The 18,409-nt window shown below is 39.0% G+C and overlaps 1 protein-coding gene across 1 annotated transcript; it reads right to left on the bottom strand.

Annotated features, from left to right (window-relative positions):
* Positions 1-1,707: 1,707 nt before the first annotated feature.
* prokr1a (prokineticin receptor 1a) lies at positions 1,708-9,016 on the bottom strand. Its single transcript, XM_034300303.2, has 3 exons — positions 8,937-9,016; positions 6,807-7,354; positions 1,708-3,801 (listed from the first exon to the last, which is right to left on the bottom strand). The coding sequence occupies exons 2-3, from the start codon at positions 7,271-7,273 to the stop codon at positions 3,084-3,086; spliced, it is 1,185 nt and encodes a 394-aa protein (XP_034156194.1). The 5' UTR covers positions 7,274-7,354; positions 8,937-9,016; the 3' UTR covers positions 1,708-3,083.
* Between the last annotated feature and the right edge of the window lie 9,393 nt (positions 9,017-18,409).

Below are 18,409 nucleotides of genomic sequence, written 5' to 3'. Positions count from 1 at the left end.
TTGACTAAATCATTGATGGTCAGTTAGTTCATTAGCAAGCTGGATGCTAACTAGCAAGTGAAGCTGCTCTGACTTTGCTAACACACAGGAGAAAAATATAACTTGTCAGTGGAACAGTACAACTAAAAACTAAAGAGACTGTTTACTTAGTGACAAATCAGGATTTAGTGCAGACCATGAGTGTGTTTTCTGAAGGATATACATACCTAGCATTAGTGTTTTGCGTTAGCTATAATCAAACTCAAGTGGTACTACTCGTCATATCGTTCTTACACAATTAGCTACTTGATACTATTTTGTTTGTAGAATTTTATACATCCTTTGGGGTATTACATATCATGCCTGTTACTGAATACAACTAATTAGCTAATTGTCTGCTTTACCATATATATTTTTCCTAAAAAGAGCTAAAAACAAGCAGTCATCACTGTTTCTCACTTAGTGTCTCGTGTTTTACTAGCTTTGAACGCTTGGATGTTGTAAATCTCACTCTCGGGCTGGAAATCAGATCTAATGAGGTGCTAATGCTTTGTTCTTTGAGAGAATAAGGAATCAGTGTAATGCAGGACTTGAATAAAAACACCCACCTGCAGCACAGAGAGCATTACGGTGCCTTTGTAAGACATAAAGGCTTCGATGGAAAAACGATGATTGCATCAGAAGACACACAACCTCCTAATTTCCATCATTAGCTTCCATTGTTTTTTCCTGAGAGCAGCACATTAGTGAAATGAAGCAGCACTGGAATGGTTCACGCTGGACAAGTTTCATAAACAGGAGCTCTCAGTTAGCCAGATAAGAATACAGCATTTAACAGCATATATGTTCTTAAAATAATGAACAGGTGTATTAGCAGGCTTCATACAACGGCTTAAATGTCTTAAACTGACGACTTTTTTCACTGGTTACTGGTTAATTCAGTCCTAGCACAGGATGCAAAGCATATTAGCATAAATTATTAACAGCTTGCTAACATTACATCACTGTTGCCACTAATGTTGCTAATGTACCTCTAACTGGTTAAAAATGAAATGTTACGGCTGTGTTTACAGCGACGGGTGAACACACAGAAGCTGTTTAGCTTTGTGGTTTGCAAGGAAAGAAAAATTCAGATTTATAACATAGCTTGAGTCAACAAAAACACTTCTGAGTATTTGGGGGAAAAAAGAGAAAAATGATGGAAACTCACATCTAGCATAACATTGGGTGACAAGTGTTTTGTTTTTTTTTTTCTTTTTCCCAAAATACTGAATACTGAGCTTAACTCTAGACTTGTTCCATAAAGCCTGTAAAAAAAATCCTTACTTTTGGCTCAAGCTGTCCGGCTTACTGAGAAATCCTGCTTTAAATTCTGCAATATTGCTGTGCCTTTAGAAGATTTGTGTTTCTTCATATTTGGAAAGAAATACATAATTTTATGGACTGAAACCATACCAGAATGTATGCCAAATACGAAGTTGGCTACGTAGGCGAAATAATAAAGTACCATAAATTCTCAGTCTAAACTCTGGTAGAAGTAGACTGTCATTAGGTGTTATACAATATGTCTATATTAGAAGTACTTCTGATATAAAAACAACAGTAAATTATATTAAAGAACATTGTGTATTTATTTATTTCAGGAAATGTACCTTATGCGTATAGCCATGTTTTATACACTTGCATTTGTTGTTCACTGGGAACTCACTTCATTATTATAAATATTTAAACACAAATATTCCATATATGAAAAATGAATATGAACCTTCCTGAAGCAAAGGATTTTTTTGTTCCAGAGAGCCACAAAAATACGAACAAATAAATGAACAAATACTTGAGATTATCTTCATTATTTCTCATGAGAAAAGAGAACGAAGCAGAGAATGCAGGCTAATAGTTAATAATAGCTTTTTGCTGAATAAATAAAGAGACATCACTAATGCTTAACATCTACAATCACTAAAAAAGGACTTGGGGATGGAATTGAGTAGAAAAGAAAGTGTAAAACATGCTTGTCAGTTTTTACCCATTAGCCTTGCACTTTGGCATTTAGTTGGTTGTGCAGGGGGTAAAGCAAAGCCATATGACCCCTGATATACAAACTTATTTAATTATAGTTAAAAAAAAAAGATAAAAGAAAGAATATTGGAGATGAGTAATTTCTGAGGTATGTCTGAGGTTGCATTTGTGCAGCGAGTGAATTTGATCTCAGCTCCTTCTGGAAAATTTTTTTAAAGTCCTCCAGGCAGATCATGGATTCTGGACTACTTCCACTGTTGGTGCGACTTCATCTTCTCCCGAGCACAATTTCATCCCAAATATTGTTCTCTAGCCTTCATCAGTGTTCTGTACTGGTTTAATTTTTATTCTTTTTTTGGTGACAGACTGTTGGTCCCATTCCATTGATGGACAGAGCAGAGAAGAACTAATACATTGGAATTGCTGAACGATTCTTCTGCTTTTCCCTTTGTAGAGACCCTTAAAGTTTTAATAGAGAGCCCAACACCAGAGTCCTCCACTATTAGAAACCCTTTAAGATGCTAAGAAGTCTTGAGGAGCAGCTCAAGTTCAATCTACCAATCTAAAGCATTCTTCAGTCTCCTCCAACAAAGTGTTCCTCTGTTAGAGATACTTCCACCTAGAATTCCTTTAGTAAGGAAAGAACCCTTAACTGTCCAAAGATCCTTTGAGGAACCCTTTTTCTGAGCGTGTAAAAGGTAGGAGTGACATTACTTAATGATCTGGCCACTCAGTGTGCAAAAAGGCTAAATCTAGAACCCGCTGTGGAATTAAAGATTTTATGTAGAACTGTACAGCACAGGGTTTCCTTTCAGACCTTGTTATGATATAGGACCTCTTTAAGAACCTTTAACTATCACAAAAATCCATGAGAAACCTTTTTTTTTAGCATGTAGAGCCTGTAATATGCAGATTTAATTGTTTGTTTCTGTTTATTTCCATTTATCCCAAGATGGAGGAATTTGATCTCTGAGTAACCTTTTGTGAATTTTCTCTTGTTAATATTACTTAATAGGGTCACACCAGGAACTCTGTCCTCCTCCTTCTCCTCCTCCTCTTCCTCCTCCTCCAGATCTTTCATCTCTTCATTTTATTCGTGTACATTCCACTTCCTCTGTCACTTTGAGTGAAGAAGTCCTCATATCGCCCTCAGCCACCATCTTCACACCAGCAATGGCAGCGTTCCTCGACACCACGTGCCACTGCGCACATCTTGCCTTCTTGAGACACTTAGCAGCATTGTTCCTCACACTCACGAAGCACAGCGTGTTGATGACCCCGTTGCTCATGGCGATGCATTCGACGATGTAGAACGCGACCAGTGAATTGCGCTCTCGCGTGATCACTGACGGGTAGAAATCCCGCAGAAGCGCAAAGCCGTAATACGGCGCCCAGCAAAGCATGTAAGCCACAAGGACAGCAATCAGAGCAACAACGGTGCGTCGCCTCCGCCGCAAACGCCGCTCGAGCTGCTCAGTTGGAAACCCTGGAACGTTCTTGAACCAGAGTTCACGTGAGATCCGAGCGTAGCACAATGCCATGACTGCCACGGGTCCTACAAACTCCACGACCAGAATGAACACAAAATAAGAGCGGTAGAGAAGCTGCTGGTCTGCTGACCAGATCTGGGCGCAGAAGATCTTGCTGCCATGTGCGACAGCGCTTTCAGGGTACTCATGCTCTGTGGCAAAGTAGGCCGAGGGAACGGAGATGAGGATTGGGAAGATCCAGACTCCGAGTATCAGCCAGTAGGCGGTCTGGTACTTCATTCTTGGCTTCAGAGGATGCACGATGGCCATGTATCTAGGAAACAACACAGAAGCTGAGTGAAATCATCTTATCCACTGTGATGCTGTTATTGTGTTTGGATCAACATGAAAACTGTGTTCTTTGAGAATTCCTTATTACAGCAGATGGACCATCTCATCTGCAAAGGCTTTTATGAAAACAGGCATTAATATTCACACTGATGGCACCAAACAGCTGTCAGTGGCATTACTGTGCTCAGAACAAACCACTATACAAATAATTTTGGCTCAGAGGCCGTCCAATAGTGGTTCCTTTCCATTGATGGATAATGGTGGTGGTGGGTAAAATATTGTACACAGCAGTAAATGGGCTACAGTCAGTGAACCAGATAAACAGGAATATAAGTATAAGTATAAGCAATGTATAACCAACAGACTGGATGAAATGTCAAACATGCAGGCAAGCACACTTACAAGCAATCACAAGATTGATTCTTGGCATAGTGACGAATGAAGTTGGAACCTGTTTGACATTTAGGAACGTTACTCAGTGCCTCCATTCACATAGAATCCTATATGTCAGCAATGATTAATTGACGTCTCACCAGTGAAACAGACATCCTGTACTTTGCTCCTCTGAACACACTGTCCTTTATACTCGAAGTGTCAACATTCCTCTTCGCTCCGCTGCTAAACTTTCAACCCATTTCATCCCAAGGAAATTTCACAAATATGAAAATAATGGGAAAAAAATCTCATTTTTGCAGATGTTCAGAAAATCTGCTTTATACAGCAATTATACAGTTCCTTCTGACCACACTTGGCTGCGCTGTCTTTCCACAGATCAGTTCAGGATGGAACAAATGGATTTCGTCTTCCATTTAATCTACTTTTAAGCTAAGGTAGCGTGTCATGAGACACAGAGATCCACCACACGCGAATACACATAGGGCAGATCTGTAATTAAGTACAAGTTTGAATAGCCATATGGGGAAGAAATTCTTGCTTTGAGTCAACATCTTGCCATAATTCTGTAATGGCTCTTATTTTATTATTTAATAATAATAATAATAATAATAATAATAATAATATGGGAGAATTTAAACTCTGTTTATTGATGCTACTCCAAGGATCGTTATCCATAACAGGCATCAAGCCTGAGGCAGACACAGTCGACACAGACTTATTCATAATCATTATCCAAACCAGGCTTGCAAAGATCAAGGCCAAAACAAACAAGGACATGGAATAAGTGTAACACAAACTACTGTGGACAAGAGCACAGCTTACAATTACACCAGGAAACATGAAGGACTGAAAAAACAGGCAGCAAGACAGGAAGCAATGTCTAGATATCCTTCTTACTAGAACATCATCCATTTTAAGAATCATCTCAAATGCTAAAACTCAGGATCTGTTCTAATCTGTAGTCTACATAGTCATCACTTTTTTTTTTATTCTTCATATGGTGTAGTTCTGGTTGCTGGCTGATCAGTTAAAACTGAGATTTTTTTTTCTTCTGCATAGAAAACGGGACGTGTATATAACCGTTATCTCTCAGGAAACATGCGAGTTGGACGGGAGTAGCATGAAAAACACATCCTGTCCTCAATTTCATTCCTAAAATCCAAATGAACTTTCAAGAGCTTTTATCAGTTTATTTTTTCCTGCATATTTTACATTTAGTACTTCCCGAACAGAAATGAAATTTGAACATATGACCTAAATCAGGGGGTTTTGACGCCAGGGACACTGAAGTGTTAAAAAAAAAAAAAATCCACAGACCGAACTAATTTTATGAACATATTGTAGTCTATTCAAATATTAGACTCAACAGTTAAACGATAATGAATTGGTTATTTCTCTGTAATTTGGTTATTTCTTTATTCTTTTTACTCCTGACCCCTGGCTATGCTTCACGCACCCCACTTTAAGAACCATGGACCGAAATGGTGTAAAATCATCTTTGTAGTTTCCAAGATTCATATCAAACCAATTACATTTATTAATTTGGCAGACATCTTTATCCAAACTGACTGACAGAGAACACCAGCAGTCAAATATCTGCACACACGAGACTGAATATATATCTCATTTTAAAGACTTTTATAAAGGCTTCTGGTTGAAATTTGTTTCTAAGACGTTTAAGTAGTGAACTCAAAGCCCATGTATACATTCATTTCTGAATTAAGCTTAAAAAAATTAGTTTTTACTTAAAATTAAATGATTTAATTTAGAAATTAGGAGCAGCAGTGAGGATCTCTGCCTATTTAGGAAGTTTAAGAAAAGTCTCCTGGGTGAATCTCCATCATGAAGCTGGCTGAGTAAATGCTTAGCATTTACAAAGCTTCATCTGCGAAGAATTCAAAATATAAAATAATTTTGATTTGTTTAACACTCTTCCTGGTCATTGCAAATCAGTATTATTGTAACACATATCATAGTCTATGTCAGGGGTGTTCAATCTTATCCACAAAAGGCCAGTGTTGATGCAGGTTTTTATTCCAATCGAGCAGGAGCCACACACCTGATTCCACCTGTTTAATCAGCTGATCTTGGCTTTCAGTAGACTCAGGTGTGGCTTCTGCTTGGTTGGAATGAAAACCTGCACTGGCCCTTTCTGGATAAGACTGGACATCCCTGGTCTAATTCCATAGTGTGGGGTAAAACACAGGCAGACAGCATTAAACTAGAGTAATCAATATATCAGAAATCAGGAAATCAAGTGAGAGTCAAAAATAGGAAGTACAGAGAACACAGGAAAACAAGGGTCGGGACTTAACAATACACAAATGTAATGATTCAAACTTTGTAACTTTGTAATAAATGAATGTAATCAAAGGCTTAACACAGGACAGGTGAACACATTAGGGTAGTCAACCAATGACAGGACTGGGGCAGAGGCAAGGCTATAACAGAAACAAAATGACATGAAATCAGCTCTGAGAGTTTGTGACAATTATTCTAAAATAGTACAAAACAGTAAAGATGAAGCGCAGGTATGTCCAAACCTTCGAGTGGTTCGGGACCTGCTTGTGTCCAAGGAAACCAAACACTCACCTGTCCACAGCGATGGCCAGCAGGGCGTTGGTGGACACATAGAGAGACACTGTCCTCAGGTAGTTGATTGAAATGCACAGGAAAATCCCATGGTCCCAGGAGAGTTGCTTAATGACATAGTAATCCACCAGGAACGGGCAGCACACGACTGCCACCAGGAAGTCCGACACCGCTAAGTTCGCGATGAGCAGGTTGGTGATGTTGCGCAGCTTTTTGTAACGCACTAATGTGATGATGAAGAGACAGTTCCCAATGCCACAGACAAGCATGATGCAGACCAGAACGATGGCGATGATAATGGTAGAAATGAAAAAGGCTCTTCCCTGAGTCGTGTCCGGAATCTGGTCCACGGGAATGTCGTAATCCAGTGTAATGTCATAGCTTGCCATCAGAGGGTCCTGAGGGTTCTGTGATGGCTGGCCTTGAGTCCATGTTACTGCCAACAAAGTGCAGTTTCTTTCACCCATCGTTCTGCCTTAGTGTGGATCAAAGTACATTAGCTGCTTCACTCTCTCCTTTCTCTTTGTTCTCTAGATGTGCATTACTCTCTGAAAAAAAGGAAGAAAGAAAATCATTTCTCACAGTAGTCTGTACGGTTCGCTACACACTCCTACCCTCTTAACCTAGAAAGGCAAAGTCTCGGATATATATTAGATTTCTAATCTGAGCTTGGAACTAGATTTGTTTGTGTAGAATCAGAAATGCGTACCTCAGCGTCCTGTGCTCAGCCCTCTAATTTTGTCATGTTTATTAACCACTAACCTTTAAGTAAGATGTATTTTTCTGGCAGCTGATCTTAAATGGCTAACAATGTTATTGTTATTTTAAGTTAAATTACAAATTATGGTTTGAATTTTAAAGTTATACTCAATTTATTTATTTAAATAAGTTGGGTCATTATGTCAGATTTTCAATTTTTAATACTTTTTAGCATTTAAACTTGGGTCAAATAGAACATAAATGAACTTTCAGTCTTATTTATTTATTTATTTATTTTTCATATCCAAGTTAAATCACCGTTTAACAGAAATGCATTCAGTATTCAGCATTCAGTCACTAATATAGTATTAAACATGATAAGGACTTTTTTTTTTTTAATTAACATAAACCAATATGCAGCAAGTTTATTACCAAAGAGATAATTATTTAAAAATAAATGTTCTATATTTAAATTATTAATGAGCAACTTTAAGAGCCATGGATGAAGAAGGTGATAAAGATTTTACCATTCTTTAACAATCTGATGCTTGTTTTCAGCGTTTAGATGGTGTGAGGATTTTGTGAATTTATACACTCAAAGAATGAAGTCAATATTAATATTATTATTCTTATCTTATCTTATCTTATCTTATTATTATTATTATTATTATTATTATATGACTGCAGATATAATTTATGGATGAATTCTTTAGCATATTGTTTACCTCCCGAGGAGAAGAAAAACTTGATCACAGCATCATCATCATTTTTTTGTAAATGAATTAATCCATTATGGAGAAGCAGTAGTCTGTATGCAAATAAATGCAAATGAAGGGCTCATTTGCATAATGCATATTCATCACTGGCGCTGGAGTTATTCATTCATTCTTTAATTATTCAGGTTATTGTAGATAAAATAAGTAACTGTAAGTATCCAGTAAGTAACTGTCTGGATTGTTATAGTTATACACTGATTATGTTCGGAAAATTGTTTTTATTTTTATTTAAATAAATTTAATTTTAATTAGCTAATTTTAATTAGCTGCATATGAGACTAATGCTTGAAGATTTAAGCTTTAATAATGACATTTTCAGGGATTCACACACACACACACACACACACACACACACACTGTTATTTAAAGCGTTTAAAGAAATGACTTCACAACGCAGAGAAAGAAAACAAAACATCTCAGTCTCTTATGAAAACGGAAATCCCAGACAAAAACTTTGGCAACATCTGTTATTCCAGCTGTTAGGAATAATTTCATTTGGTCACAAAACGCGATCTTGTGCTCGGATCCAACAAAAAAACCCAACAATTAAAAACGAGTTTATTCGGCAAAAATCACGGGAAGGAAAACAAAAGCACATTAAGCGTTAAACATGTCGTTTGTGCTCAGAACTAAACATTTCTATCCCTCAGCTTACCGCTGCTGCGATCCGATGTTCCGCCTGGTTCTTGTTTCCCCCCGGAACAGCAGCAGCACTTCATCTCCAGTACAGCTGTGTTTCCCTCTGAGTGATGATGAAGAGCTGCTGCTGAAGATCCACACACACACACACACACACACACACACACACACACACACACACACACGGGTAGCGACGAGCACGACATTTATTAACTAATTTCTAACCCTGTACCAGCAACAAAGTAGACAGACAGACAGACAGACAGATAGATAGATAGATAGATAGATAGATGGGTGGATGGGTGGGTGGATGAGACTAATTCATGATACATAGAGAGACAGATAAACTGATGCATAGTCAGATAGATAGATAGATAGATAGATGGGTGGATGAGATTAATTCATGATAGATAGATCGATAGATAGATGAGACTAATTCATGATAGATAGATAGATAGATAGATAGATAGATAGATGGGTGGATGAGACTAATTCATGATAGATAGATAGATAGATAGATAGATAGATAGATAGACTGATGCATGGTAAGACAGAAAGATATATGGATGGATGGATGGATAGTTTGTTGAATGGATTGACTAATTCAGGATAGAAATATATGATAGATGGATGGATGGATGGATGGATGGGTGGATGTAGGTGTGTGAGGGTGACCTGAGCTCCACCTCAGCAGCACACACAGGAGCAGATGTACAGAGTGGATGGATGGATAGATGGATGGATGGATGGATGGATGTAGGTGTGTGAGGGTGACCTGAGCTCCACCTCAGCAGCACACACAGGAGCAGATGTACAGAGTGGATGGATGGATAGATGGATGGATGGATGGATGGATGGATGTAGGTGTGTGAGGGTAACCTGAGCTCCACCTCAGCAGCACACACAGGAGCAGATGTACAGAGTGGATGGATGGATGGATGGATGGATGTAGGTGTGTGAGGGTGACCTGAGCTCCACCTCAGCAGCACACACAGGAGCAGATGTACAGAGTGGATGGATGGATGGATGTAGGTGTGTGAGGGTGACCTGAGCTCCACCTCAGCAGCACACACAGGAGCAGATGTACAGAGTGGATGGATGGATGGATGGGTGGATGTAGGTGTGTGAGGGTAACCTGAGCTCCACCTCAGCAGCACACACAGGAGCAGATGTACAGAGTGGATGGATGGATGGATGGATGGATGTAGGTGTGTGAGGGTGACCTGAGCTCCACCTCAGCAGCACACACAGGAGCAGATATACAGAGTGGATGGATGGATGGATGGATGTAGGTGTGTGAGGGTAACCTGAGCTCCACCTCAGCAGCACACACAGGAGCAGATATACAGAGTGGATGGATGGATGGATGGATGTAGGTGTGTGAGGGTGACCTGAGCTCCACCTCAGCAGCACACACAGGAGCAGATGTACAGAGTGGATGGATGGATGGATGTAGGTGTGTGAGGGTGACCTGAGCTCCACCTCAGCAGCACACACAGGAGCAGATGTACAGAGTGGATGGATGGATGGATGGGTGGATGTAGGTGTGTGAGGGTGACCTGAGCTCCACCTCAGCAGCACACACAGGAGCAGATGTACAGAGTGGATGGATGGATGGATGGGTGGATGTAGGTGTGTGAGGGTAACCTGAGCTCCACCTCAGCAGCACACACAGGAGCAGATATACAGAGTGGATGGATGGATGGATGGATGTAGGTGTGTGAGGGTAACCTGAGCTCCACCTCAGCAGCACACACAGGAGCAGATATACAGAGTGGATGGATGGATGGATGGATGTAGGTGTGTGAGGGTGACCTGAGCTCCACCTCAGCAGCACACACAGGAGCAGATGTACAGAGTGGATGGATGGATGGATGTAGGTGTGTGAGGGTGACCTGAGCTCCACCTCAGCAGCACACACAGGAGCAGATGTACAGAGTGGATGGATGGATGGATGGGTGGATGTAGGTGTGTGAGGGTAACCTGAGCTCCACCTCAGCAGCACACACAGGAGCAGATATACAGAGTGGATGGATGGATGGATGGATGTAGGTGTGTGAGGGTGACCTGAGCTCCACCTCAGCAGCACACACAGGAGCAGATGTACAGAGTGGATGGATGGATGGATGGATGTAGGTGTGTGAGGGTGACCTGAGCTCCACCTCAGCAGCACACACAGGAGCAGATGTACAGAGTGGATGGATGGATGGATGTAGGTGTGTGAGGGTGACCTGAGCTCCACCTCAGCAGCACACACAGGAGCAGATGTACACATTGTGTAAAAGCCGGTGGTGTAACGCATTAAGCTGCATCTGAGCCGAGCAGAGTGGAAAACGTCTGTGTGCACAGATCGAGTGTCCTGATAAATCTACATGCTAATAAGCGCAGGCTGGTGTGTAAGGCACGATGTGCTTATCCTGGCATGCACACCGTTCTCTCGAGCTGCTGTTTATTAGAGGATTCCTCTCACACACGTCCTCTCGTACACACGTGCACTAACACACACGCTTGTGTAAAAGTCAGTGTGGTTATGACGAGACAGCCACTGAAGGAACAGCTTATTCTTCTAGCGCTCATTATCTCAGCGGGTGTGCCAAAAAAAACACCACTGTTTCCTCATCCTTGTCAAATTAGCATCCATTTAATCTGTCAAGCAGGAAAACACGACCCATTTGAGTGTGTGTGTGTGTGTGTGTGTGTGTGTGCATGATAAAGAGGCCTTGGCATACTGAAATAATACTGTTGGTATTATTTCAAACATTTATAACTTATTGATTTGATTTATAAAACGATATAAAAAAGCAAAGGAATGAAATGTACATAAAGAATCATAAAAGATTAATGAGTGGAAAGTGGAAAAATGAGATATAGTATCCAGATAATCCAGAAAGAATTGCCTATTTCATACACACCTCATCCATCCTTGTCTTATTCCTTTACTCTCCCTCTCGCTTTTACTCTCCATTTATCTCACCATCACCTTCCCCTCTGTTTTTACCACTCATTTGCTGTTAGTCTTATTCTGTCACTCCTGTGCTTCTTCTCTCGCTTTTGCCCAACTGCTTGCACTCATCCTCATCTCACCTCACTCTACGCTTCTCTCTGCAGCGCGTTATCTTTCAGCGTGCCCTCATTTCATACTGACTGAACCTGACCGTCAGAGTCCATTTATTCTGATGAAATGACACTCGCATTTATTCCTATTCACTAATCTCATAAGCCTAGAACAACAAGCCATCTGATACACCGTCTGATGGTTTTATTTATGAATACTGAAGCCTCACTCTGACCTTCAGGGAAATAAAAACAGCAGGAATACCACAACTGAAAAGATTTATTGTGTATGAATCAGGCATCCACAATAAATCAGAAGCCGCTGAGCAGAAAATATGTGAGGAATAAAACACGACAGGAGTACTGCTCGGAAAATAATCAACAACGGGATGCTGTGATGATGATACAATTTTTTAATCTTACTTTTTATCCGTTTATACTTACCTTTACACATTTAAACAAGTTAGTTCGTGTTAACACTTATGTTACAGCAGCTATAAACAGTCGTTCCCTCACAAGCCTCACTTTTTCTCTCTCTCTCTCTTTAAGTTAACAGGACCGAAACACATAAACTCCTCCATCCTGAAAACTTTCCCCATATTGAAAAGCTTTACCTCTGTTACAAGTAAATGCTCATTATCTCGAATGTATAATATGTCTAGGTCCATATTTAATTGTAAGTAGATTTGTGATATTGACCATGTTAACTGCTTTGTACAAAAGGCCAGATTTTCCTCATGTCTAATCTCTTCTATTGAAGCGTGGGATCAGACGACACTCTGATGGATTTGATCTAAAATGGATCATAAGGTTTTACACAAACTTGTGTAGTGTGTGCCAGCTTGAGTGCACGCTGTCATTAAAGCAAAAAGGGGACGTACCAAATACTAAGAAACTCTGAAATTCATGTAAGTATTTCAAAGTTTCTACTTTTCACTCAAGGTTTTGTCGGTAATGTAATTTGTAATGAAAATTGCTTCATTATATTAGAAAAAAAATGCAAAATAGAAGGATTTTCCCTAGTGCTCTCAGACCTTTAGACCCCACTGTATATATATAAAGAGGACTGGATTAGCTGCGTTCTAGCTTTTTAAAGGAAGTCCACTCATAACCATTTACTCTGTCGTAATGTTCCCCAGGAGGAACAAATTAAAGAAATATTCAAGGTACCAGTTGTGACTTCATAGATGACACACTGTTATGTCTAAAAATGCGCAAAAAGGACACTACGGAGAAAAAAAAAACTGTCAAAGCTCAAAGCTGGAACCACTTTCTTTTTATGAGTTTTAACAAAACTTGGTATCAAGTCCAAGTGTTAAGTTTACATACTTAGGAGAGACTCTTTAAAGGTTCTATGGCTAGATAAGAGAGTTGTAGTGTTCTACATAAAACATGTAGGAATTTGTACACAAGGACAAATAATAGTGAACACTAAGGGTTGTAGATTGAAGGATTTTGTGTAAGAGTGTATGAGGAAAGCATACAGACCGAACCGGTACAAAAAAAAAGGCTCCTTAAGAGTTCTTTGCTTGTTTAAGAGTACTAGCTTTCTAAATGTATTGTAGTTAAACCTTTAAGTGTTTCCCCAAAGAGACAAACCGAAGAACGCTTCAGGGTGCTAGATCTAATCGCTCTAAGAATGTCAAAGATGGAAAAAACAGAAAAGAAAAGAAAACATTTTGCTGACAAAGAGTAGGAAATAAATGTTGTATAGTATGTTACATCGCCTCCTACTGAGAATGAGAATATCATCACTGTCAAAAGTGGTTTGTGTTGAATAGCTTGATTTGTGGTAAATAGCTCAGGATTACCCTCTGAGCTGTATGGTTTTCTAATTGTACGCAGTAGTTACCTTCTGCAGTCCACAGGTGGTTCTTTGCTTTCCATTTAAATGGCTGAAATCAAAGTCAGGGTAATAAACCTTTCAGTTTCCTGGTTGGAGGTGTAATTTATCCATTTGACCCAGGAATGATACTGTAGATTTGGGGATAAACGTAGATCTCTCACCAAAACCTTGTCTGATATAAGACCACACACAAGACCACACAGCCATGTTATTCACCTTGGGCAGTATGGAGAAGACTTTTTTTTTTTAAAGACACTCAGAATGTTCTGTTTAGCATTTTGTAATGACTCATTTTGTAGTTGGCGCTAATGTAAGATGTCTGGGAATGGCTCTTAGGAAATACGAATTCCACGCTTGTGTGCTTTAACATAAGCTACAGTTAACTTAACGCGACAGTGTCTTAGCTAGCTACACAACTAACGCTTAGTAGTTTGCAAACATTTTCTGATTTTACAATACAGTTGCTAGCATTTTGTAATTTACGTAAATAGAAGCATGAGGTTTGACTGAAAGGCCACAAAATGAAACTGTTTCCTTCACATTGAGGCACTAGTCAAAATTTTCACCTCACTATTGCTATGTGGCTAAGTGTTTGGCTCGGCTGTAGGCCGTGTTGTTTCATCCATCTTGCTAACAGTGCAGAGAAAAGGGAGTGAAAACATGTTAAATGTAAGCGATTCTGTGTGTATGTATACATGAAATCAAAATCAAAATAAAAAAACTCTGACAATGTTGTTATGAGGTCTTTCAACCTATTTCTAGACATTTTGGATAAATTGCAGCAAATGTGTTTGTGTTAACTAACATAATTTTGCTTTTTTCCAGAAATTACTGCTAATGCTAGTGACTTGCTAAGGAGACTTAAAATGGGTAAAGATATCTAGAAATATGTCTAATAAATCCAATTAGATTATTATGTAATATATAATACAGTATATAAAATCAATATGAATATTTTCACACTTTATCTAAAGCTGCTAGTTGTGTTTAGTTCTACAGGTGCTAGCATATTTAGCATAACATACCGCTAACCTGTTAGCTAGCTTCAGTGTTGCCTTGTGCACAGTTTTGCCACAAAATTAAATCCTTTTCTCACCTTCCCGCTCAACTCTTCTCTTGAGTGAGTTCTCTTTCTTTAAAAGTTGACTTTTAAAGCAAGCTTGAGGGTGATAATATGAATAAAGACACACACACACACACAAATGTATTTTCCTCCACATAAAAGCAAATACACTGGTGACTGATTTTTGCGTTCTTTCTAATTACGTGACCACAAACAGCCACTTTCGTGTATGAATAAATCTTCACAAACGAGCTTTATGGTCAGGCAGCTGCTCACGCTCGTAAAACAGCTCGTAAAATCTGTGAAAAAGAAAACCTTTCTCTAAATATTATCCTGTCTTCTCACTGCTTCGAGACCGCTATAAATATACATCCAATCACCTCATTTAGATCCTGGATGGTACTATATTCAGTTTGTCATGTCATCTGGTGGCCAAATTCAGGATTCAGGATTCGCTTGCATAAGGGAGGCATTTGATCATCCGTGAAAATGCAATGAAAAGTTCATCTGAAATGAATCAGTGGTGACACTTCATATCAGAACCTTTTTAATATTTTTTCAGCGGGGGCCTTTTTCATATCCGTGATGTGACCCTGCTTTATTTAGCTAGCAAGCTATCACTTACATCCTCATTTTCTACTTTAATTTCACTAATAGTCCCTTTCATAATCTCTATCTGCGCACAAATGTAATTACACAACCTCCACTACAATAATGCGATAATCCATTAGACGAGGTTTACAGGCTGGTAGCCCAATTATTATTATCCCAAATGTGAACTCTTGATTTAATGGCTATATATTCAATCTGTGACTAACTGTCAAAATAAAACTGGGGAGAAATATGAGTATAAAATATTTTTTAGACAGTGAGAGAGCAGTCTGTTCTTTCTTGTAGGACTTCTCACTCATCTGCAGATGCGAAATGAGGTAAGACAGTGACAGAGTAATAATCGTTAAAACTGTGGCGGCTTCTCAAGGAAATATGTCGTAAGTAAGTCTATTTGTGAAATAAAAAAATGTCACCCCTGTGCGCACTCGAGGGGCCCGTGTTCCAGACAGATTGACTAAAAAAGGGACAAGTGCCATTGATAATATATAGTCATCCACATGGAAGCTTGATGTCTGCCCAGGAAAGCAGGCCTGAAGTCACCCAAAGCAGTCTTAAACGTCAATCAGATCACTGAAGAAGGAATCGGTGGTGTCTCAGACGTTAAGAGATTGTGTTAATGAGGAGTTTTATGAGTTCTACCACAGAGCCACTGTGGGCCACTGATCGGGACTCTGAACCTGTAACATCCTACTACACTATATACTATACAGAAGAATGTATTTCGCTGTATACTATGCTATTGGGAAAATAAGAGCCATTCAAAGAGTGCAAAGTTTGGAGGGTTTCTAGCTTTCTAAAGGGTTCTACTTTCTGATGAGAAAACCCCTACGTGGAACCACAAGCAGATCCACCAGAAGGACAACTGAGGGAATCCTAAAGGTTCTAGATTTAATCCTTTTCCTAAGAGAGAGAAAAAGAAAAGTATTTTCTTACTAAACTTCACTTTGGGTATAATATTGTGCAAATATTTGTGCTCTTACCTGATTACAATTCCAAGACAAAAAAAAAAAAACACCTCCTATTTTCTTTAAGACCTTCGGAGTAATCATTACAAAGATTATGATTCAGACAGTTTTGTTTTTTTTTCCTGACTGCCATCACAATCCTATCACTTGCGTTATTTACACCACAGCGCTGCTGGATTCTCAATTCTGATTGGTCAGAAGGTGTTGTCTTTCCACAACAGCATCTCTGAATTCAAATCACGGGTTATATTAACGCGCTCGCTATAATACGTTAACGTTTCTATAGTAACAGCTTCACAGGGACTTGGGACTTGTTGCAGGTACGCTTCACATTCTTTATGTTTTGTTTTTTTTTTTTTTTGTTATTCATCAAAGAAAAACTTAGAATCGTTGATGTGGTGAAGTTTTCCGCAGGGAGACGTTTCCTGAACTTTTATGTAAGGAGTGTCACGTGTCCGCACTTTGTAACAGTCAGTAGGTTTTCCACCATGTTAAAGTCTTCAGGACAGAGGAGTTTATGCTTTCTGCTTTCTCTGTAACATACAGTAAGCTGTAGTTTTTTTTCCATTAATTTCAAGAGAGAGAGAAAAAAGAAAAAAAAAACAGGCTGTTGAGGGAACGACTGTTTATAGCTGTTATGACATAAGCGATAAGAGGAACTAACTTGTCTCGCAGATGTTCCACAACATTAAATGAAACTAAGAATTGATTTAAAAAGTATGATTTGTCATTTATTAGTAAATAAAAATTGTAATTGTTGGCAAACTGCTGTGGTCTGAGAGAAATAAAACACTTTGGGATGGAAAATAATCAACTTCTACGTGGTAACAGTAACTGTGCTTCATCACACCACTCCATTGTTGATTAGTTTTCCATGACAGCATGACCAGAGTGTTTTGTTGCTTATTTGGTAATGATATTGAAAACATCCAGTCAAATCCATACCACTTTGTATGGATACCAATCATCTTGCGTAATTAGTAATTAACTGTTTATATTGCGCTGCTGTACACAAAGTACTTCTCATACGTTAAGTTTTTTTTCTAATGAAAAAAATATATATAAAATAAATAAATAAATAAATAAATCAAATAAGCACAGGTGAACAATAGCCCCACCCCTAACGTTTAACATTCATATTTATTTCCTACGAATTGAGTCATGTGCGAGTCGTTACGAAGTTATTTGTGTGAAACTGCGCAAATGAAAATGTCCTTCTGCTTTCAGTTATTTACTTCTAAAACACTTCAGCAGGTTTAAGTGTGGAGATTTTTACCAGACTCAATTTTTTTCTTCAAATGTTACTCAGATTACTTTTCCCTCCACCCTTTCCACACGTGTGTTTGAATAATAACAATCAAGTCACTCAGTTAAACCCATTACATTAGTTCTCCCTAATGACAGGGAAAGAAAGTGAAGCTACTGTACAGCAACGCTCTCTGTAAGAGACCTACATATCAACTCTGACTTCTTCATCCCACGTTTCTGCGTGTTTTATGAACGCTTCTTCAGATGGCGAATGGAAAAAAAAAAGCTGCATTAACGGTCATTTAGATGGGCCAGTGTGCTTCAAGCCTCATAAATAACCCCTGAAGGAAAGATCAGGGCTTCCCTTAAAATAAAAAAAAAGATGTGTGGAGAGTGAGGAGCTGATTCTGCTACATCTCTGCAGAATTAAAACTTCATATGGAGATGTTTTCCATCCCTCGTTCCAGCGCCCTGAGTTTGGAAGAGTGAGAGATTTTCACTGTAATAAAAACACTTTATAGCTGAACTGTTTTTCAGATGTTAATGGCGATATTCTGAGAGCTTTTCCTCAAAGGTGCCTCGTGTATTTGCCCAAGGAACTCAAAAACTGAGTGGCTTTCCTTTAGTCTTATTGCTTTCTTCCGATTTTTTCCTTTTTGCATGCTGTAAATCCCACATCGCATTTAAACAAACCCGAATGG

The sequence above is a fragment of the Pangasianodon hypophthalmus genome, chromosome 26 (genome assembly GCF_027358585.1).
Source record: "Pangasianodon hypophthalmus isolate fPanHyp1 chromosome 26, fPanHyp1.pri, whole genome shotgun sequence".
In the NCBI taxonomy this organism is placed as follows: domain Eukaryota; kingdom Metazoa; phylum Chordata; class Actinopteri; order Siluriformes; family Pangasiidae; genus Pangasianodon; species Pangasianodon hypophthalmus.
Note: the sequence above shows the minus strand (reverse complement) of the source record. Positions and strands in the feature narration are given on the sequence as shown.